Raw genomic sequence first — 21,791 nt, 5'->3', positions numbered from 1 at the left:
CCATGTAACAGTAACGGCCATTATTTATAATCTCCTAGTCCTAGAACTCATGTACTTCTCAAACTCATAGACTTGACGAACATCTCCATGTTTCTTCGATTTCTCAGTTGGATGAACCTGTATGGTGATAAGTTTATTTTATTAACATTGCAAAAAGGTTAAAGCTTACGCTCTGCTGGGTGCCTGGACACTCAGGCATCGAATGAAGCCACAGATAGACTGGCAAACGCTGCCTCTGCAACAACAATGATAGGTCCACAACCCTTCTGAGGCATTTCACGAAAAAGCGCATGCTCTTCTATTGTGACATGAGCCAATGAAAAGCACCGTAAACGTTGGGTTGATACTTCCCTTCTTAGGGTTAGCAAGCTTACTATGTTTAGGCCTTCTGACGTCAAAGGGTTGCCTCTGACCTCTTGAGACTAGACAGGCGAAGAATTAAATTATGGTGGAACTGTTAACTGGCCATGGGCGATTCAGGAAACATTTACAACGGATGGGCTTATTTGATGGCAAACCGATCTGTAGGTATTGCGATAGGTCAGAGAAGACAGCCGATCATCTGCTCTATGATTGTGATAAGCTCTCTGATGCTAGAAGGATAACTCTTGGCCACTTGGTAAGAGATAGACATCTTCCCGAGGAGGAACTAATTGGAAGACTACAGGCTTTCATCGGATGCCTGAATTTGTAGGGTCTATCAATGAAACAACTGTCTGGGGTGCGCAATAGTTCGACTTTTCCGATGAAGTGCTCTAAGGTCTTGGCCTGCCCCTGTTACATGAGATAAGATTACATTGCAAAACGCAAAGCTTGCAAGAAATTTATTCTGTCATTTTAGTCACAGAGTTCTTTATTAGGCTTGAAACAGAAGGGTCCAAAATTTCCCACTCATATTTGTAAAAATTACAGCTCTATAAAATCGCTAAAATAGACAGCCAATTCTGTGTTATTAAATAGCCCTTTACAACATGAATATGTAATAAAAAATGTTAACCATTTCAACTGGTATTCAAAGAACAAGTACACTATAATTTAGTTAGGTGCCTATAATACCGATACAGGAGGACCAATTATAGTCAAAACAGTACAAAAAACTGATTTTTGTCAGGAACTAGTACCAAAAAACTGATTTTTGTCAGGAACTAGTACCAAAAAACTGATTTTCGTCAGGAACTAGTACCAAAAAACTGATTTTTGTCAGGAACTAGTGCCAAAAAACTGATTTTCGTCAGGAACTAGTACCAAAAAACAGATTTTGATCAGGAACCAGTACTGACAATTACCAATCTTTATCATTTGCACCGATCAAGCACAGAGAAAAGCAAGAGTAGAGTTACTGACCTCATTGCGGAGGGGTTACGCAAGGCAATATCCAGAGCTTGAATAGCATCCTGGGGAAACCCAACTCCATTGTTGAGGTAGGCAGCGATCTGCCCCAGGTCCACAGATGATACTCGTTTGATTGTAACAATAAACTCCTTGGGTCTGTCACGTTCCTCATCACTTACTGAGACTGTATCAGTCACCTACACAATAAACAAATCATATTAAAACGTTCATACACAAAGCGATACACAACAAAATACTTACACTTATTCAATTCAATTCAAATTCTCTTTATTCATTCACAGTACAAGTTTTTATACAATGAATAGCGTCAAATAAATATAAAGATGAATTATGCTTTACTTATCGCTAAAACAATCATTATCTTTTCAAAACAAATTTTAAGCTTAAGAATAATAAACAAAACAAAATTAAATCAAATGATCTTTCTAAACTATCATTTATGATTTCTCTTGAATTACAAAATTCATCCAAAGAATACAAAGACAATGAAAGGAGATAATTTTTCAATCTTTTTTTAAAAACGTCAAAACTTTTTTCCTCTATTATAACTTTAGGTAAATTAAATAAGAATTTTATGCCAATGAAACTACATTTCTTCTCAAAAAACCTACAGGGTGAGTTTTAATTGCCCCCCCCCAACTTTTTTCTACATTTTTTCAAATATCAATCCCAGACCACTTCCAAACATTGTTGGGTAGTAAGTACTTCATTTTGACAAGGTGGTCATTTCCGGCCGCCATCTTGGATCCGCCATATTGGATGCAAAATATTTTTTTCGAAAGTAAAGGTGGGGTTGTGACCCATTATTTCGAACTAGATTTTTACCCTGATTACAATGCCGCAAACCGTTTTTAAAAATCTTGATTTATTCTAAAGTTATGAGGCCTTTTTAAAACTTTATTTTTAGCCCATTTTAACATTGTGCATTTACAAACTAGGACCATAATCTCAAAATAGTGCTAGATAAAGATAAGTATACACTACCAGTTATTGTAAACCTATTTTCACTTATTTAGGACTGATGTATTTTTTTCGGCCGCCATCTTGGATCCGCCATTTTGAAATGGGATAAATTATTTTAAATATGAAGGGTGTGTTGTGACCCATCATTTTGAACTACTTTTTTAAGCTTAACTCAATGCCGCAATCCATTTTTTGTTACCAAGTTTTATTTATTAAACATTGCAATATTTTTGTTAAAAATGTTAATATTTCAAAATCAAAATATGAAAATAAAAAATGCACCATGGAATTGAGTTCAGCTTAAAAAAGTAATCCGAAATGATGGGTCACAACACCCCTTTTATATTTAAAATAATTGATCACATTTCAAAATGGCGGATCCAAGATGGCGGCCGAAAAAAATACATAATTCATAACCAAGTGGAAATAGGTTGGCAATGACTGGTAGTGTATACTTATCTTTATCTACCACTATTTTGAGATTGTGGTCTTAGTTTGTACAAGCACAATGTTAAAATGGGCTAAAAATAAAGTTTTAAAAAGACCTCATAACTTTAGAATGAATCAAGATTTTTAAAAACGGTTTGCGGCATTGTAATCAGGGTAAAAATCTTCGAAATAATGGGTCACAACCCCACCTTTACATTTGAAAAAAATATTTTGCATCCAATATGGCGGATCCAAGATGGTGGCCGGAAATGACCACCTTGTCAAAATGAAGTACTTCCTACCCAACAATGTTTGGAAGTGGTCTGGGATTGATATTTGAAAAAATGTAGAAAAAAGTTGGGGGGGGACAATTAAAACTCACCCTGTATATTACCTATGATGACATTTAATTTATGTCGTTCAACCTGCCTAGTATGCCTTAATTTATAGTGTCGAATATTTGTACTATTAGTTTGGAGGTTTAATTTTTTTACATGTAATATAGTTTCATAAATATACAAGTCATAGACTGTCATAACACCTAATTTAGAAAATAATGGTTTCATTGATTGGCGTTTATTTTTAATTTTGAAAATAATTGGCGGGAGTGTTTTTTTTTATGATGAAGAATTTTATCCAAATTTTTCTGGGTAGTTCCTCCATAAATTGCTATACCATAGGATATGTGAGAATTTATTAATGCAAAGTATATGGTTTTTAAAGTATCAATATCACACACCCTTGACATTTGTCGCAGGGCATATCTACCTTTTGACATTTTATCAATTACATGCTCAACATATTATTCTACACTTATTAAAAAAAAAATGTTTTAAACACTATTCAATTCCAAGAATGTATATACAAAAAGTATGTATTGTACGTTTAAGTACCTATTGGGCTTATTAAGGCCAATAGGTGAATGACAACCTGACTTTCACCTATTGAGTCTGACGATTGAAGTGACCAATCGAAATCGATCACCACTTACCATCTTTAATGTATATTTACCGTCTTGTGAGTAACAGAATAAGCTTCAAGATATTTTTGAAAGTGTTATAAGACGTTTCTTTTATTTACTTTCCATAAATTTAATAACAGGTACAATGCTGATCAAGTAGTTATTTAAATCTTAGATGTAACGACATAGTAAGTCTTTTTATGTTTGGTTCCTTTTTGAGGTCTTTAAAAAAACAACTACAGATCCATCTCATGGAGAAAAAAACTCACCCCATCTCCAGGTATAGGTAGGTCACCGTACGAGTAGAGATTCTTCCGTCCATCAAATGCCGGGTGGCGGGAAGGGAAATGCCGCTTCCTCATCTCTTCCATTGCTTTTCTACAACCAAAAATATTTTTATTTTAAACTATCTCTCATTAAAATTGTTATTATATATTTTAGGACATTGTTTCAATATTACTGTATATTATATTTAGTACATTTAATATCATAAATATATTTATCACGTTATAGAGAATGAAGAAATATGTCTTTAAGGGATATTCAATTGATAAAGAAATACATATACAGTAATAATATATTACGTGAATTCTGCGAATAGATTAACCAAATGTTCCCAGAGAGTTTTATTCAGAGACACATTCATGGACTGTCAACAATCTCATCCACATAACACAAGATTCAAAAATATTATAAAACCAGTTCAACATAGGCTTAAAATCTTTCATTTATCCCCTCAGTATATGGGACCAAAAATTTACAATAAATTACCCGCTGGGATTAAAAACATTGCCTCATTCTCTAAATTTAAACTATCTTTAAAAAATTTCCTTTTGGAGAGGGCATTTTACTCGTTAGAGGAATATCTGGAAAATGAGTGTATTTGAAAGATATTGCTTCTCCCATAGGTTTGTAGCTTATTATATGCTTTATTTCTTTTGTAAGCTATTTTATTTTAAAATGTAGTATAGTATTAGTATTAGACTTTGTGACAAATCACCTGTCAAGAGAATTGATGTAATGTGATGATGTTTAATAAATAAATAAATAAATAAATAGATGAATGAATTACATTACAATATATGTATTTCGATCTTGTACGTAAACTATTCATTTTAGGGAATAAAGTAAGGGTCAAAGGGATATTCCAGAGATGAAGAACTTTAATTATTACCTGTTTATGCATTTGAATATACAGGGCTATTAAAAAATATAGACCCAACTTCATGACTTAGTATCTTAAAAAGTATAAATCAGACAGACATAAACTTTACACCATTAAACAGAGAAATTTCAATGGTTTTTTGGTTTTTTGACCATAGTTCCGGAAACGGCCGAAACGGTTATCGCAACAATGGGCAGCCGTTTTATTTTGCCTTAAGTTGTTAGTAAGATGGCTACCATGCAACATAAGATTTTCTTTGTGACAGAGTTTTCACAAACTGAGTCTCTTATTACAGTGCAGCGGGTTTTTCTCATGGAATTCGGTGACACAGTATTCAACCACCGACTAGAAAATGCATAACTCTTTGGCTTAAGCAATTTCACAAGAGATACTGTCTCGTGTGTGGGACTAATTCGGCTATCGCTTGTTTGCCTTGCACCACAGGTGGGGAAAATTGAGTATCTATATATAATCAGTGTAAATAAAACTTGGAAATGATCTCTTTCTAATGGTGTAAAACATATTGATTTCCGATTTATACTTTTTGAGATACAAAGTCCCAAAACTGGGTCCATATTTTTGAATAGTATTATGTTAATGTTGTGCCATAAATTCAAGGAAGGGTTAAAAAAGACTGATAAGTTTGTCTAATAATTCCTAAGAATCTAACACACATCTCTCCCCTGGTTGCTCAAGAGCCATTTAATACTTAGGTCGATAGGACAGTTAAATATAGAAAACGAAAACGTAACTCATATAAGGGTAAGATTTGTTAAGATTGGGGAAGGAAAGCTCAAGGGGTACAAGTGGAGACTTTTCAAAAAATACACCTCTCATGTAATTCTATCACATATAAAAAAATCCAGCTTTCCACCATTTAGTTGCGAAAAAGGGTGTTATATTGTTTTCATTGACTGGGCCAACTCTCTCTCAGTGGTTCCATTTAACTGTGTTCATTTTCATTATTGAACTTATTTTAACATAGGCATAAAATATCTACTTATCTCCATAGTCATAGGTTGTAGCAAGAGACTAACCGATCCTAATATATAACAACAAATTACCTCAGCATTTTTTTCGGAACATCTGGCTTGAAGTCAACATCATAGTGAATTGCTAAACCAATTTTATTCAAGGTCAGCGCAAGATGATTGACCTCAAGGTTAATGGGTCTTCCCCTTGTCCCGACCATCATGTTTTTATCACATTTTATCTTCCGCTCAGGTATCTTCCACAAGCCAGCAGATGTGTCGGATCTCTTCGGTGACATTGTGATAGACACTTGAGATATTCCCGCAGTAATGTCCCCAGCTGAGAACAGTTCACTTTAATCAACTAAAAAACTACTGATGATTAATCGGACACAGTTGGCACTAAATAACATAATTTATTAACAACACAGGAGCGTAATTTATTTAATTTTTTAGGTTAATTTTAGGATAAATTTCAGTAATACTATATAAACCTAAGTCGGGACCAAGTAAGTTTGCAGTTGGTAGCAGCCAATCACAAGACAAGGCTAGTGCAACGTTGCCACAACGCCCGTTGACAACAATGACAACACTAATTAAAATCTAAATATATAAAAGGCAAAGCCCTCACTGACTGACTGACTGACTGACTCACTCACTCACTCATCACTAATTCTCCTACTTCCCATTTACCTAGGAGGCTGAAATTCGGTACACCGATTCTTTGGGCATTAAATAGGAAAACTAAGTAGTTTTTATTCTGATCGGGCTTTCGGGCTCCGCCCCAGTGGCTCTGCAGTTTCCCATGTTAACCTTATGATTTTTCATATTTAAAAGGAATTAATAAATCCTAACAGCTGTTTCAATTATACAAGCTGGTTCTGTTCTATGATGTTCAATAGCATTAAAGTTACAAGGATTACCAACAGGGTGCAGCACTATTATTTTTTTAAATTTATGACAACAGCTAATTTGCAACCAAAAGGTGAGTGAGCGTAGCGAACGAACTTCAACCTGGAGGCGAGTTAGCGTAGCGAACGAGCTAACCTGAAGGCAAGTGAGCGCAGCGAACGAGCTCCAACCTAAAGGTGAGTGAGCGTAGCGAACGAACTTCAACCAGGACGTAATTGAGCCATGCGAATACTTATGAAGTTAAACGGGGCAAAGCCCGCGGGTACAGCTAGTATAAGCAATATTTTCAAATCAGCTGGTATTATTAGATTTGGCAACACCGCACGGTTCTCCTTGGTTCATTCAAAACCATATGGTAAATAGGCTCCTCCCTCAACTGCAAACTTACGTGGTCCCGACTGTAGTTTTTTCTATTAAAGATTCTACTTATTTCCATTTAAAAGTAAAATCTGACAGATCTTTAAAAGATGGTGTATACATGGTAGGTGATCCTTCCGATACTAAAATCAACACACTATCTTAACATGTCTAAGTGGTCTTAAATAGTTTTTTTTTTTCTAATTAATCCCCAATTTAAAGATTGGATTTCATAAAACAATCAAGCAATCTACTACAGTGATATTATTTCATTTGCAAAAGTAAAACATTATTGACACCCTTGACTGTACTACTTCACATCCACACAAAAATACTAGTGGAAAAAAACATGCCCAAATAATAAATTGTGTAAATGTTTTAAACCCATGCAATACTCCATGAATAATCAAAAATGCATGTCATGAATACATGTCTCAAGGATCATCCAACAGTAAAACATAGAGATCAGAGAAGTAACCGTGTAGAACAGTGGAACATGCTGAATCTACTGATACAGTAGCAATATGTGTCAAATTTCAAAAACGCACAAATAAATCAACTGAATCAAACACTCAACACAATAATAGGAAAAATTACCCCAACTAGATGAGTCGGATGAAGCATCTGACCATTCTACATGAAAAACAAAATTAAATATGAAGTACAAAGTAGTTTTTTTATAGTACTATACAAACTATACCTACCATAACAAAAGTAACTGCACTAATATACAAGCTAATGGGTCACTTTTGAATTACCGGTACCTAAAACTATCGTATACTTTTAAAGAATAAAAAAAATACATAATATAATAATTGTAGTATACTTATAATTTCCAGTTAAAGAAATAATTAATGGGCCAACCTTAATTTTAAAACACTTAATTCATGCCTCAAATTTTAAGGTCGGGATATTATAAAAAGTTAACAAAATATTTTACTCTGCGTCAAGAGATTTAATTAAACCAATAATTAACATTTGACAGAGAGAGGTACAACATACACAATTATTGTCGGCAAAAAAAATAATGGTTTTGGGACTGCTAATGGTTTTTTATAGCCCCATTACTCTAGTAATAAATTATGAAAATCCTAAACAATCATCTGATAAACCTTTTTATGTGCTACTAACCAACAACAGTGAATTGAAAGTAATAAATTGTTATGTAAAATACTGTACCAAACCGATGACGGTAATTAGGCTAGTACCTCGGTGCACCGCAGACCCCTAACTAAATGCATTTATATGATTTTAAAAGTTTAAATTAAACAACCCGTTATTGTGTTGGTTGGAAAAAAGTAACCAGTTGTGTTACATTATTTTGTCAAAATGTTGCTGCAAACATGTTTATTCCTAAAAATTCTTTACCTAATTTTTAACTACACTTTATTATGGCTATGACCTATCTTAATAGTAAAATAGGTTAAGCCTTTGTTTTTTTCTTTTTTTTTTTGACACAATCTATGTTAGGAGTCAAGGTGTTGATAATGTGTGATACTGTAATTTGTTGTTCGAAAACCATAAATGTAGGAAATTATTCATTTTTATAGTAATATCAATGAAATAAAATGAAAAAATACTGGAAGCCCTGTATAGTACCCATTTTGTACCAGTGTAGGCTAATATAAATATGATGAATGAATTAAGGAGCCAATATTTTGCATTTTGAAAGTCAGATGCCAGGCTAAACAGTGGTTTTCCGAGCGCCGATCAGCAAAAACATGCGTTCATGTTGAAGCATATAAATCATGCACCGTAAGCTTGATTACCAAGCAGAAAATGTTACGTTATTCTTAAATATATTTTCCAAGTGAATTGTTTTTGGATTTTTTAAACTTTTGTTCTAGAGGTTGAAAAAAATCACATAGGTATGAAAAATTATATGTATGTAGTTGGACAAAATAATGACAATTAAATTAAAAAAGTAGATAGCAAATCACATCCGCAATTGCTTTAAAATGATATATTTTGCAACTTTTCATCTTAATAAACAATGCCGTAATATGCTTCGACCATTACCGTTGCCTGTATGGGCAGAAAATCAAAGATGGTCAGACACAGTCCCCACCCAGTTCACACCCTCTCTAGCTCAGCACTGTTTAGTACAGTACTGAACAGTTGAACACTGTTGAAAAATAAAATGTGTGATGTTAAGGATTAAAACAAGACTAGACTAGTGACAACAGCTGAGACTACCAGGGAAGGTGAATAGATAGTCAGGTGTGTTCAAATTTTTACAAAAAGTTATCAAAGGAGTAATAAAGTGGTTGTCTTGAGTATGCATTGTAATATTTGTATTCCTTTTCAAAACCCCAAAACTTAAAAACAACGGGAGTGATTTAAAAAGTAAAATTATTAATGAATTCTTACCAGGTGACCCCTGTTTAGCCTGTTGTTGGGGAGGTGGTCTTGCTTGAGGTTGTTGTTGAGGTGGCCCTTGTTGTTGAACAGGAGGTCCTTGTTGATATTGCTGAGGAGGGGGTCCTCGTTGCTGGAATTGTTGTTGTGGAGCAGGTCCTCGTGGCTGGAACTGTCCTCCCTGTTGCTGAGGAGGGGGTCCTCGTTGCTGGAATTGTTGTTGTGGAGCAGGTCCTCGTGGCTGGAACTGTCCTCCCTGTTGTTGAGGAGAGGGTCCTCGTGGCTGGAACTGTCCTCCCTGTTGCTGAGGAGGGGGTCCTCGTTGCTGTTGTTGAGGTCCCCATTGTTGAGCAGGGGGTCCTTGCTGAGGAGGGGGTCCTCGCTGAAATTGTTGAGGGGGTCCTCGTTGCTGAAATGGACCTCCTTGATGTTGTGGAGCTTGTAATCCCGGTGGTGGAAAACTCTATAACATCAAAATACTTCATCAAAAACCGACTAATCATATATATTTATGAGTTTGTTATCATTTGAAAACTCATGAACCCCTTTAGAGATATTCCCTAAAACCAAAAACACAGCAAATCCTACCAATAGCTATTTACCTATGGCGTAAGAAAATTACTGAGACTATTATTCACAACATAGAGTAACTTATGATTGTAGCTTTACCTGGGCTCCTGGAGGTCCTTGCCCTCTTCCTTGTCCTTGGGCTGGCGCTGTAATCAGACACCCTGTTAGCTTTAGGACTTAAGATTCTATGGAGGCTAGCAGCCATCTTGGGTAATTTCAAACACCAAAGTGATTATAATTTAAATATCTAAGACACTGTGGGATTAGAAATGTTCTTTCAAGTTTTCTAATTGTTTTCCTAGGGAGTCCATGGAAGCTAATGGCCATCTTGGATTTCCTCGCCATAAGAGCAATATTAATTTTGTCAATTTCAAACAGCCGCTGAAGAGCTATTTACCATCTCAAAATATGTGTTCAAATTCCAGAGTGATTTTAATTTAAATATCTAGTGCACTGTAGGATTAGAAATTTTCTTTGTAGTTTTTTAATTGTTTTATGACCTGGAACGTCTAGGCTCCAAGGACTCTTATTCACTAAAGATATCCAACGTCAAACTGTCAAACTAATGGAAATAGTAGAGTACAAATTACTTGGTGATCTTCAACTATAGAGACTACAATAATGTTTCTTGATTTTTGTATACTGTATAGTCATGCTTCTGAATTTCTCATTTCACCACTTCTGGTAACTTTGATTGCAATGAAAATAATGTGTGTAAAGATTTCCTGCATAGCCATAAAAAATACAAAAAAAAACCTCGATATACTGACTATATTGACGCAATCTATCCAGGATTTCGGTCAGAGACGAAGCCTTCAAGTATTCAAGTAAGTAAAAGACTTGTTAGTTTTTTATGAGCTCTACAAAATGGTTTAGAGATAAATTGGGAAATTATATGTTTTGAGGGTCAAAAATTTGAAAAACCAATCCCATTAAACCCTTTCCCAAAAAAAAAAACTAACCTTGTTCCCATAGTCCGATCCTGCTGGTTTGCAAACTCGTTCAAATCATGTTTAGGACTTGTTTGCACTAAATTCCATCAAAATCAGATATTGTTATCATTGTGCTATCTGACAAAATGTATACATACAATATATGACATAGTATTTTTGGCCTCTGGGGACATCAAAATGAAGTTGGGTCTTACCATGAGACCTATGGTAATAGCTTATTCCCTATATGGGAAATTCACTAAACAGAAAGTAGAATATAGAGCGGGAATAAAAAGTCAAGACCCCCTCCCATCTAACATTTCTTCTAAGTAAATATACAGATCTCTTTTTGGTGGTCATACAATCTCAACAGAAGTTTCATTTTGATTTTGAAAATGTTGAGCGTCCGTCAAGTCCCCGATTTTGGGGGCAACTGGGCAACACAAAATTTTAAAATGTAAATCCCCTTCAAGTGCACATTATTTTGAAGTGTTTACAAAAACTTAAAGAATGGCAAAAACTAGGGTTTACTATCTTTAATTCTATCCAAAATGGTAGCCAGTCAAAAGTTTTATGACGTCTAAGCTTATATACATTTTCTTGAATAAAAAAGTAATTTTCCCTCCCCTCTAATTTGTTACAAAGTTAATATTACAGTGTTATCCTTGGAGTCGTCATGCAACCTTGGCAGGAAGTTTCATTTGATGACTGAAAATGTTGAGTGTCCCCCAAAAAGGGGGATTTTGTGGGAAACTAAAAAGTTTTTAATGTTAACTCCCTTCAAGTGACACCTCATTTTGAAGTCGTTACACAAATTTAAAGAATGGTGAAAACCAGAGCTCACTTTGTCTCCTCTATCCAAAATTGTAGCCAATGTTACCGTTATTGATTTTTTCATCTTTTTATGTGTAGACATCAATACATTTGACGGGCTACCATTTTTGATAGAGAAGAGACAGCAAACTCTGGTTTTCACCATTCTTTAAGTTTTGTAAACACTTCAAAATGAAGTGTCTATTGAAGGAGGTTTATATTTCAACATTTTGAGTTGCCCCAAAAACCCGCATTTTTAGGGGACACTACAAATGGTTTAAATCATAAAATGGAACTTACTGCTAAGATTGCATGACCATTAAAACGATATCTGTGTATATTTACTTGTTAATATTAGATTGGGGGGGTCTTGGACTTTTTATTCACCATGAAAATTGTAACTATTACTTTACTTTTGTGAACCAACACTAAAACTTATTATTTATTTTCAAAACCATTTATGCCAGAAACACAATAACATCTGAGATCATCTCCCAGTCGTGCATTACTAGAAATGTGAAGGTTGCAATTTATAGTTTTGGTTTTAGGGAATTCCACCTATTGAGAAAACGTTATTGCCATGGCATGGCAAGACCTAGACCCGTGACCAATTTACTTTTTTATTTTGATGTCCCAAGAAGCCAAAAACACTATTCATTCAAATTTGTATATTCAAGTTAGTGAACGCAATAACTAAATCAATAATGATGGGAATTTTATTTAATTTGGCATATATATGTAGAATGGGATAATCTAGAATGAATTTGTGAACCAGCAAGAATAGGCGTTAAAACAATGTGTAATGAAGTTTCTTATTTTTTCAAATTTTTACCCTTAAAATATGAAAATTCACGATTTTTATTGTGGCAATCTATTCAATGAAAAACCAATATTTTTTTACTGTGAAGCATTTTCGTGCGCATAAAAGGTTAAGTAGAAAATTTCCAATAACAGTAAGGGGGGGATTTAAAATTTATGTTATTCTTGTGGAGAATAAATAAACTGATATTATAAAATTTTGAACATTCTCACAAATATGAGATTATTGGAAGATGGAAAAATTATTCCATAACAACCAATAAACCAATAAAGACTCTTTCCATTAATTTTTAAATCGATTCTATTCCAAAATGTAGAACAGACAAGTGATGTTAAACATCGACCCATTCCTAGTATATAAATTTTACAAAATAACAAAAGTACATTAATTCACTATTATTTATTAAATTACAATGAGAGATAATTCTAAAAAATTGAAATAAACTAGTTATAATTTTATGTGGCAAACTAAACATCAAACAAATACAAAATGAAATATAACAATAATAAACAAATCTAAATCATCTATACTGCAATAATGACAGAACAAGATATTACTGGAATATCGATCTTTGTGAGATATCAGTCTTGTTGAACTGGTGGAAATACTGGCTGACATTAAAGAGTGGCTGAAATAAATATAATTTAATTTAAATTGTAGCTAGCCCTAAAGATGGATTGCACGGAAACTGAAGCGCAAGCCAAAACTTTTTGCCAGTTCATCATCCCCCGAAGACCACGATTTTATAGACTTCTTTGACCATGGAGGAATATTTTCTATTTCAAGAAGACAAAAATTGTTAAGAACTTTAGGTATATAATGGGAGTTTCTATAACATTTACACACTTTATCGCTGTTAATCACATTTTTCAACTGAAGTACTCAACATATCAGCAATTGAACATTGCAGTCACTTACTCGGATGAATTTTGTCAAGCAGAAAATGAAGAATAATCACCGGAAAATAACTTAAACTTATTTGTTTTGTATATATTGTTAATCAAGGCGGCAAATAGTATAAAAGCAAAAGCATGGGAGAGAAGAAAGAAAATGCTTAACTTCAATGGGCAAATGGGCTGACAGGAAAAGCATGGGAACCAGGGATTCAGGGACTGCACAAGCTCTCGGAATCAGTAAAAATGATGTTTCCAAAATGCAAACACTTTAGAGCTTATCTCGGATTATGACCCACAGATACATTGAATCTTTAGACGACCTATTGAAGTTGAAAGTAACTACAGTACCAAAAGTAATGAAAAATACAAAGCGCATAAAAACTGAGAAAACAATAGGAGTCAGAGTTGAGTTTATTTTTTTTTAACTAATCACTCAGCGATCACTATACACCGACCCAGATATTGTTGCAATAGTTAAAGGAAGAAGGTTAAGTTGGATAGGGCAGGTGCTAAGAAGAGAGAAAGGAACAAGACTGTATGAAGTTTGGAGAGCCACACCTGGAGGTAAACATCCATTGGGAAGGCCGAAATTGAGATGGACTGACCAAGTATCGAACGACATCAGGACAATGGGTGCAAGTGTCAACTTGGCAGAAGACAGAGAAGGGTGGAAGAGGCTGGTACACGAGGCGAAGAATCAACTGAGATTTGTGGAGCCACGGCAGTAAGTAAGTAAGTAATCACTCAGTCACTATTTAGGAACTTTTTAAGTGATAGAGATCAGAGCTAATCAGAGTCCACAGAAAATCTATACAAACAGAACACTACAAAAAATTGAGTCAACAGTGAGAAGAGGCAGAACTTTTAAAACTGGTTGGGATATATTTTAACACATTAACTACCAATTATACTTACCTGAATTACAGAGGAGTGTGGAAGGAAATGTTTTAAAACAACATCATTGTTCACCGCGTAAACCCCCACATGATTTAATATAGAAAAATGCTACAACACCCTCTCTTAACTTAGGTACTCTACCAGAAACGGGAGTACCTATACCTTCCTCAAAGATTCGTGGCAGCTGAAGGATTATGACAGTCGGGTGGTGTCCCAGCCCCTAAATTAGCCCTCACTCGGCTGCTCTGGGGTTTGACAATGAGTCAACCACTAGGCTCAATGCATAGTTGGTAAAATAGTTTGTATATCACCATAATATATATTAAATAACACCATATTTGTAACCTGCATCAAACAACAAGAACATTGAGCCCAAAAACGAAATAATTGTGATGATATTAAGCATACCACGACACGAAAACTATCTATTATTTTAAAACCAAATATATACTTAATATCGTCGCAATTATTTCGTGTTTGGGCTCTATGTTCTTGTTATTTGACGTAGGTTACAAAACTGGCGTTATTTAATACACTTTACGGTGATATACAAAAATTCTTCCTTTGCCTGTCAATCCGTAGGCAGCGCCACCAGCGTTGCTATGCACCCAGCATAGCAACGCTGGTGGCGCTGCCTATGAATTGACAGGCAAAGCTCTCTCAAAACACTTAATGCTTTTTACCATGCGGTTGGCATTCTGGGTTATAGTAGTATGTTTTCTGTGCTCATGGTCAAAACCCAGAGCAGTCGAGCGAGGGCTAATTTAGGGGCTGGGACACCACCCAACCATCCTAATCCTTCAGCCGCCACGAATCTTTGCGGAAGTGATTTAAAAAAGACACTATTCTCAGCTCCCTTGGATGCGCAGCAGTAGGATGAATGGTGTTTTCCTCTTCATCACCAAAGGTTTTTTCACAACTGGCAGCTTCTTCTTATGCTACATTGCCAGTTTTTGTTATTCCTCAGTAACTGGAGGATGGACACACAGTAAAATACTAAATTGTTGTGATATTTTACCTTGAGGTGGACCCTGTGGTCCATCTCCTTCCCCTCCTCTTCCTTGTCTACCACCGCGTCCGCCTCGGCCTACAACCAAATTGCACAAAACTACACTACAGTGACATGAAACACAAAATACACAAACAATAATGGAATTACTTTGGATTCTATTCAATTTCTCTAAATTCTAACTAATTTCTCAGAGATGGAACAAACCAAAATTTACATACCTTGACAAACTCAAAAACTTACAAATACAATGGCTGTTCGAGAATGACAAAAAAATGGTATGATGAAAGGTCTAACAGTTGTAACAGCTTAGTATTTTTGCTTTAGTAAACTTTTATCGCACCCATGCATTTTAATTGAGTATCTATGTTTAGTTTGAAGCTCCAAAAAATCAAAAATAAAATCGTTCGTAAGTGATTTGATCAATTTTTACAACTGTTCTAAATGAGGTAATAACCCCTCCTAGTTGATTTCCTTACAGATGGTCACTCCGTCACTACAATAGACCAATATCAGCTGTTGATAATGCAGACGACAGCCCAGAGTCAAGTCAGTCCATCATAACATAACATTCAGTCTGCTTCCTGCCATGTCCACGGCAGTGTGTGTAGTTGATAGGCCTGTCATTGTCGTTTTTATGTTTTGTTTAAAAAGTGTGTTTTATTTATTTATTCTGACGACACATCAACTGGATCCTTTTGGTAGCCTGATGATGGCGGAGATTTTTTAAATATCCTCCAAAACATATGTAGCACATTTGACACTACAAGTTAAGGATTGTCTGACGAGGTACATTTACACATTATTTGTCATAATGATAAGGTTAACCCTTATAAATAGAAAAAGACAATAACTTTATACGATTTTAATTTCATGCTTTTAACCGTCCAAAATTAAGAAACATTTGATTTAGGCCTACTTAAAACTTTTCAATTGGATTGCTGAGCACCAATCCGACAATAGAAATGAAAATTCCATTTTCATGTTACAAGATGTAGACTGTTTTATGTAGAATTAAAATGACCTTGGTCCAATTGAGCCTTCAACAGTGTGTAAAATACTGTTTCCGCCCGTGAGCTTAACTTTATTTTAATTTACTGAAAACTATAGCACCTTCTGTGTTGCATCCAACCAACACAGTAGGTAACAGTTGAAGAAACTCAGACTGTAGCACAATCTTTGACTGGCATGTTTGAATATGTTTCTTTTGAATAAAAAAAATGACTACAGCTAGTCTATTATTACACCGGGTGTCAGAAAAGGAACTACCTAGTTTTAAAAATACCTCACCATAGTATTAGTTGGATGAGTAATAATCCTTTGGTGCTGTTGAGTATACTTGTAAGCATTAGTTTTGTACGTTGGCAATAAATTTGGTACACCTGTTTTGACCTGTTTGAGCCTAGTTTTGCCACACGCCTCATCCAGCGCTTAGCACTGTCAGTGCAATGGTTACTCCGCAACAGAAAGCACAACATGTTATTTGGTTAGTGCAAAACAAATTCTGTTACCGTACTACTGTGCAGCGCAATTTTAGGCGTGAATATGGTGGTAATGCACATAATCCTTTTATTTACACACTAATTACTTAATTTTTTTTCTACTTAAAATTTTTTTTTTTACTTAATTTTGAATACACACTATATAATACATCTAAACTTTTATTTCATTACCTTTCATTTAATGTATCAGTAATTGTGATTTGTATATTGTACAATAAATAAAGAAATCTCAAAACTAGGGAATACTTTTTCAGATTATCACTTACCTCCATCCTGTCCTCTGCCCCGACCTCCTCTCCCACCTCCTCTCCCACCACCTCCTCCCCCTCCAATGCTGGGGAAATCTCCTCCACCAGCGAAATCTGGCCCAGGAGGGGGGCCTGCCCTCTGTTGCTGAGAAAAGTGGAAATCAAATAAATGCAATGTAAGAGAAACCAGAATTAGTTAGGCAAATACAGTTGACTCCAGTCCAAACCAAGATGGATTGGATTTATCTATAAATCAATAATCAAATGTTTATTTCCAATAGGACAAATACAAAGTATACACATTTCTAAAAGTCTATATTGTAGAAAAGGTTGTTCACTAGCCGCAAATGAATCTTATTACATAATTTATGCACTGGTGCTTCACATTACGTACCAAAGTTTGTGTAAACTTATTTTCCATAACAAGCAGGTTACAGTGATATTCATGAACATCTAGATGTAGTGACTATGTTTATTTAATTATCACGTTCGCTGCGGCCCACCAATGGCAGGCCTAGCCCCGGTGCAGTGCAGCGTCGAGTGAATCTGTTTGGCTTTCAAATATTTCGGTCTGACGAATAGCAAATGACGGTGATGTGCTGTGTTACGACACAAGTCAACGTAGTTTGCAGAAACACTTCACAGATAGCAGCACTGTCTGGAACTAGCTGGTCCCATTGTATTGTCAATTAGAGAGAGAAAGATGTTTAAGCTTGCCAGAAAGGGATTTTAAGGGGAAATTTACTACAAACCTACACCACAATAAAGCACCCATACCTAGCTAAATGCAGACATGAAAATACCCGTTTTTCCCGGGGTGCTGCTGCGCAGAAATTGAATGGAATGTAGGTGATGCCAGCACTCACTATTGAGCGTTCAGCGTGGCAGAAAGAAAATGGAGCACTCACCGGTGAGTGGCTTGCAGCAACTGTTAACTAACAATGAACACAAAATGTGTGGTGATGAAACATTATGTCGTTTTTGTATTAACTGTTAATGGTTTTGAATTATTTCAATTTGGACTAAAGTTGAGGATTGAGGAGTTTGAAATAACAGGAGTCTACAGTCTACTGTATACGATTCATCCCAATATTTCACATTTTGACGCTATTTGAACACTATAGCCTATGAATAAAAACGTAATTTACAGATTTTTGGTCTGTGAACAGATAAAGGTCAGAGTGTTGGTAACTTAATACATCTTCACAAAAACCAATTAATTTACGTACTTTACTTCGGGTTTCAAACCCCTTGAAAACTTCCTTGATTTATTTTTCCCCCCAATTACCTTATATGAAATAGAAATAGGCCTATATATAGTTCAAATAAAATCTTGGATAATTATTTTTTGAACTCCTGATGGTATCTAGTGCTAAACAACGAGCGGTGGACCAATAACCTGGAATCAACACCATGCTGTTGCTACATGGCCTGATACTGCACATTACATAGCCTACCCACTCAAGACCATTGCTTTCTCCCGCTCAACATTCTTAACGTCGACACAATTTTGCCATTGGCCAGTCTCCTTCTGGCACATTCTCTACCAACCCACCCAATAAAGAAAATATAATATAATTTGTTTAATCTCATTATGTCAAACAACATAATCAATTAAGCCAAAGCCAAAGGAACCTACAAATCTTCGACCTTTGCAAGAAAATAGTAGAGGTATTTAATTAACCCATAAATTCAAAGTATACATGTATTCCCAGTAGAATGTAGTTGTGCAATTAAAAAAATTATACTTTACAGTCTTATCTTACTCAATTCATTGATTCAAGATTCAAGATCTTTATTTGTCATTAAGCAATACAAGTATTACAATAGACATCGTCAAAGTTGTTTTTTTTTTTTAGTAATACATACAGTTAATTTCCTGTTAGAGTAGGCCTAACAGCAAGAATGCACAAAGTGAGTATGAATTGGCGCTCTGATTGGCCTCAATGTTCAGATTATACCATTCCACTAATCTTAAAAGGCTCTACATAGAGCAAATCTTACCTGCTGTCGCGGGGGTTGAGGTTGTTGTTGCTGGGGTGGAGGTTGTTGTTGCTGGGGTGGAGGTTGTTGCTGTGATGGAGGTTGTTGACCTCCTCCGCCGCCACCGCCGCCTCCTCCTCCTCCTCCTTTACCTCCTAACATTTTAAAACACATAAATTATGCAATTTACAAAATACTACATTCTTACCTTATTCAAGCCGTTTTACTTCTTTTTGATGATTATCATTTGATGATTGCTCAAACATATGGATTAAACGTCTTATAATAAAGTGTACAGTCAAAACCTTAAAAATGAAGCCCTTCCTTTTTTTGGCAGAGGGGGTAAGATGGTTTACATAACTATTACCAATTTATACCTTAAATATACTTATGTTTGGCCTAAACAAAGTCTTCTGAGATTGTGGCAAATGCATTAGCATTTTTCGGCTGTGTAGATAGTATCATTGTCTTCCAGGATCGCTGCCAAAATCTGATAATCTCACGCGGTCACGTGGACATACATCATTATCAACTCGCGCGGTCACGGAAACGTCTCCTGCCATCATGGAAACGTCATCATCGTCTCCTGCCATCATGGAAACGTCATCGTTGTCTTTTTGCAATTGCGGCAAATCATGAACATCTCCCTCGCTCGTGCAGACGTCATTTTCTTCTCCCACGGTCATGGAAACGTCATCGTCGTCTTTCACGTTCGTGGCAAAATCATGAACAACACTCGCGCCTGAGTAGTCTTGCGCGATCGTGGCAATAGCGGTTATTTTTCGATTGCGCTGATGTGATGGGTATCTGTATCGACTATCCATTCTCGATACCGATACCAACGGCCAAGTATTGGTAATATCTATAATATTATGGTACAATACCTCGTCAAATAATCCCCAATTGTTGATTGAGGTTAACAACCTACATGTTTTGCCGTAAATACTGCATCGTCAGGGTTACAAAAACAAAGACATTTTGTAACCCTGACGATGCCGTATTTACGGCGAAACATATAGGTTGTTAACCTCAATCAACAATTGGATTACATACATAAGTTACTAAACATACATATATTTAATATTTTACATACTAAAATAAATAATATTACTATGTATAAAACTTAAATACTGATAGTAACCTGTTGTGCAGAAGTTTGGAATAGGCCAATAACAGAGAGGGAATGGAATAGGGTTCAGGCGAGGAAAAAGAAGTTTGTAAGCAGTAAGGGAAAACAAGATTGGATAGTTAGGAATGAAGAGTTGAGAAGAGGAATAGTTGAAGAAAGTTTTAGAAAGCAAGTAGAGAGATTGAGATGGTTCGGCCACTTGAGAAGAATGGAAAATGATAGAATCCCCCCCAAAAAATGAGTGAGCTTCACATGAATGGAAGAAGACCAAGAGGAAGACCTAGAAGAAGGTGAATTGACAAGGTGAGATCACCATGTGGAAGCAAGAGGAGTGCAGTGTCAGTAAGACATAAGACATAAGACATAAGATATTTATTGCCGTTGATCATTTTTACATGAGATGGGCATGGTCAACATAAATATATACAGTCAATAACATCAAATAATATCAATAATATCGATAATAATCATCAATAATATCTAAATATATTTAAATTAAAACTAAAGTTGCAACTCCAGCCTAGTACCCAAACAACAGCTTCATAGACATTAAATTAATAAAATTGGTAAACCTCATCCAAACAAACAAAAGTTAATGCTTATCATTAATTTGAAAACTTAAAATATATTATCTATGTTGGTGGCCATAAACTCATTAATAGTAAAGAATGGATTGTCTAGGAGCCATTGATACATCTTGGTTTTGAAGCCTTTAAGAGGAGTGGTGTGAGCATTATCGGGAAGCTTATTAAAAAATTTAACACAATTTACCATGTAAGAATTTCCAAACTTTGTTAACCTATGTTGCGGGATTTCAAGTTTGTTTTTATTCCTGGTATTGTGATTGTGTACCTCACGTCTAATAAAAAAAGAATTTAGATTTGTTTTTGTGAATATTAATACATGATAAATATACAAGTTAATAATTGTAGGAATCTTCAATTGTTTGAAAAGACATCTACTATGATCTCCAGGCCTGGCTTGACAAATGGTTCTAATTAATTTTTTTTGAAGAATCAGGGCATCTGAGACATTTGCAGAGTGTCCCCAAAGTATGAGACCATAAGCAATATGAGACTGAAAGAGTCCGAAATAGGCAGTCCTCAGATAGTCAGTAGAGATTATGGAGCTCAGTTTCCAAAACAAACAATTGACCCTTGAGAGTTTTTTACACAAATTTACAACATGGTCATTCCATGTGAGCTTTGAGTCTATGTGAATTCCCAGCAGTTTTACAGATTGATTTAGATCGATGATTGATTTTGATTGATGGTTTTGATTTTGTGAAAGACTGAGCAAAATATTCTGAGTTTTAGTCTCATTACACAGCAGTTTATTAGCTGAGAACCATTCTTGTGCTTGGTTTTGAGCTGAGGTTATTCTGGCCTCCAAGAGGTCAAGGTTTTTATTACAAGTAAAAAACGTGGAATCATCTGCATAGATAATAGAATTTACACCTACATTTTTGGGAAGATCATTTATTATTACAATAAAGAGAAATGGTCCGAGAACTGAGCCCTGCG

The 21,791-nt window shown here is 35.3% G+C and overlaps 1 protein-coding gene across 5 annotated transcripts in view; it reads right to left on the bottom strand.

The window, feature by feature from the left end:
- The window catches only part of LOC128985368 (protein argonaute-2-like), a 55,168-nt gene that overhangs the window by 23,193 nt on the left and 10,184 nt on the right, over window positions 1–21,791 (bottom strand). Inside the window, exons 3-12 of one of the 5 annotated variants that reach the window (XM_054404802.1) lie at window positions 19,161–19,294; window positions 17,175–17,301; window positions 15,416–15,484; window positions 10,139–10,185; window positions 9,626–9,932; window positions 9,482–9,592; window positions 7,709–7,744; window positions 5,936–6,182; window positions 3,976–4,084; window positions 1,345–1,529 (exon numbers count right to left, since the gene is read on the bottom strand). In XM_054404802.1, the coding sequence (XP_054260777.1) occupies window positions 1,345–1,529; window positions 3,976–4,084; window positions 5,936–6,182; window positions 7,709–7,744; window positions 9,482–9,592; window positions 9,626–9,932; window positions 10,139–10,185; window positions 15,416–15,484; window positions 17,175–17,301; window positions 19,161–19,294 (1,372 nt within the window). Of the gene's footprint in view, window positions 1–1,344; window positions 1,530–3,975; window positions 4,085–5,935; window positions 6,183–7,708; window positions 7,745–9,481; window positions 9,933–10,138; window positions 10,186–15,415; window positions 15,485–17,174; window positions 17,302–19,160; window positions 19,295–21,791 lie in introns of all 5 variants that reach the window. The other 4 variants (XM_054404801.1, XM_054404799.1, XM_054404800.1 and 1 more) reach the window with 4 other exon arrangements.

This window comes from Macrosteles quadrilineatus, unplaced genomic scaffold (assembly GCF_028750875.1).
Source record: "Macrosteles quadrilineatus isolate MER2022 unplaced genomic scaffold, UCM_ALF_1.0 Scaffold_2__2_contigs__length_208266976, whole genome shotgun sequence".
NCBI classification, from domain to species: Eukaryota; Metazoa; Arthropoda; class Insecta; order Hemiptera; family Cicadellidae; genus Macrosteles; species Macrosteles quadrilineatus.
The sequence above is the reverse complement of the archived record's forward strand: the minus strand, read 5'-3'. Positions and strand labels throughout refer to the sequence as shown.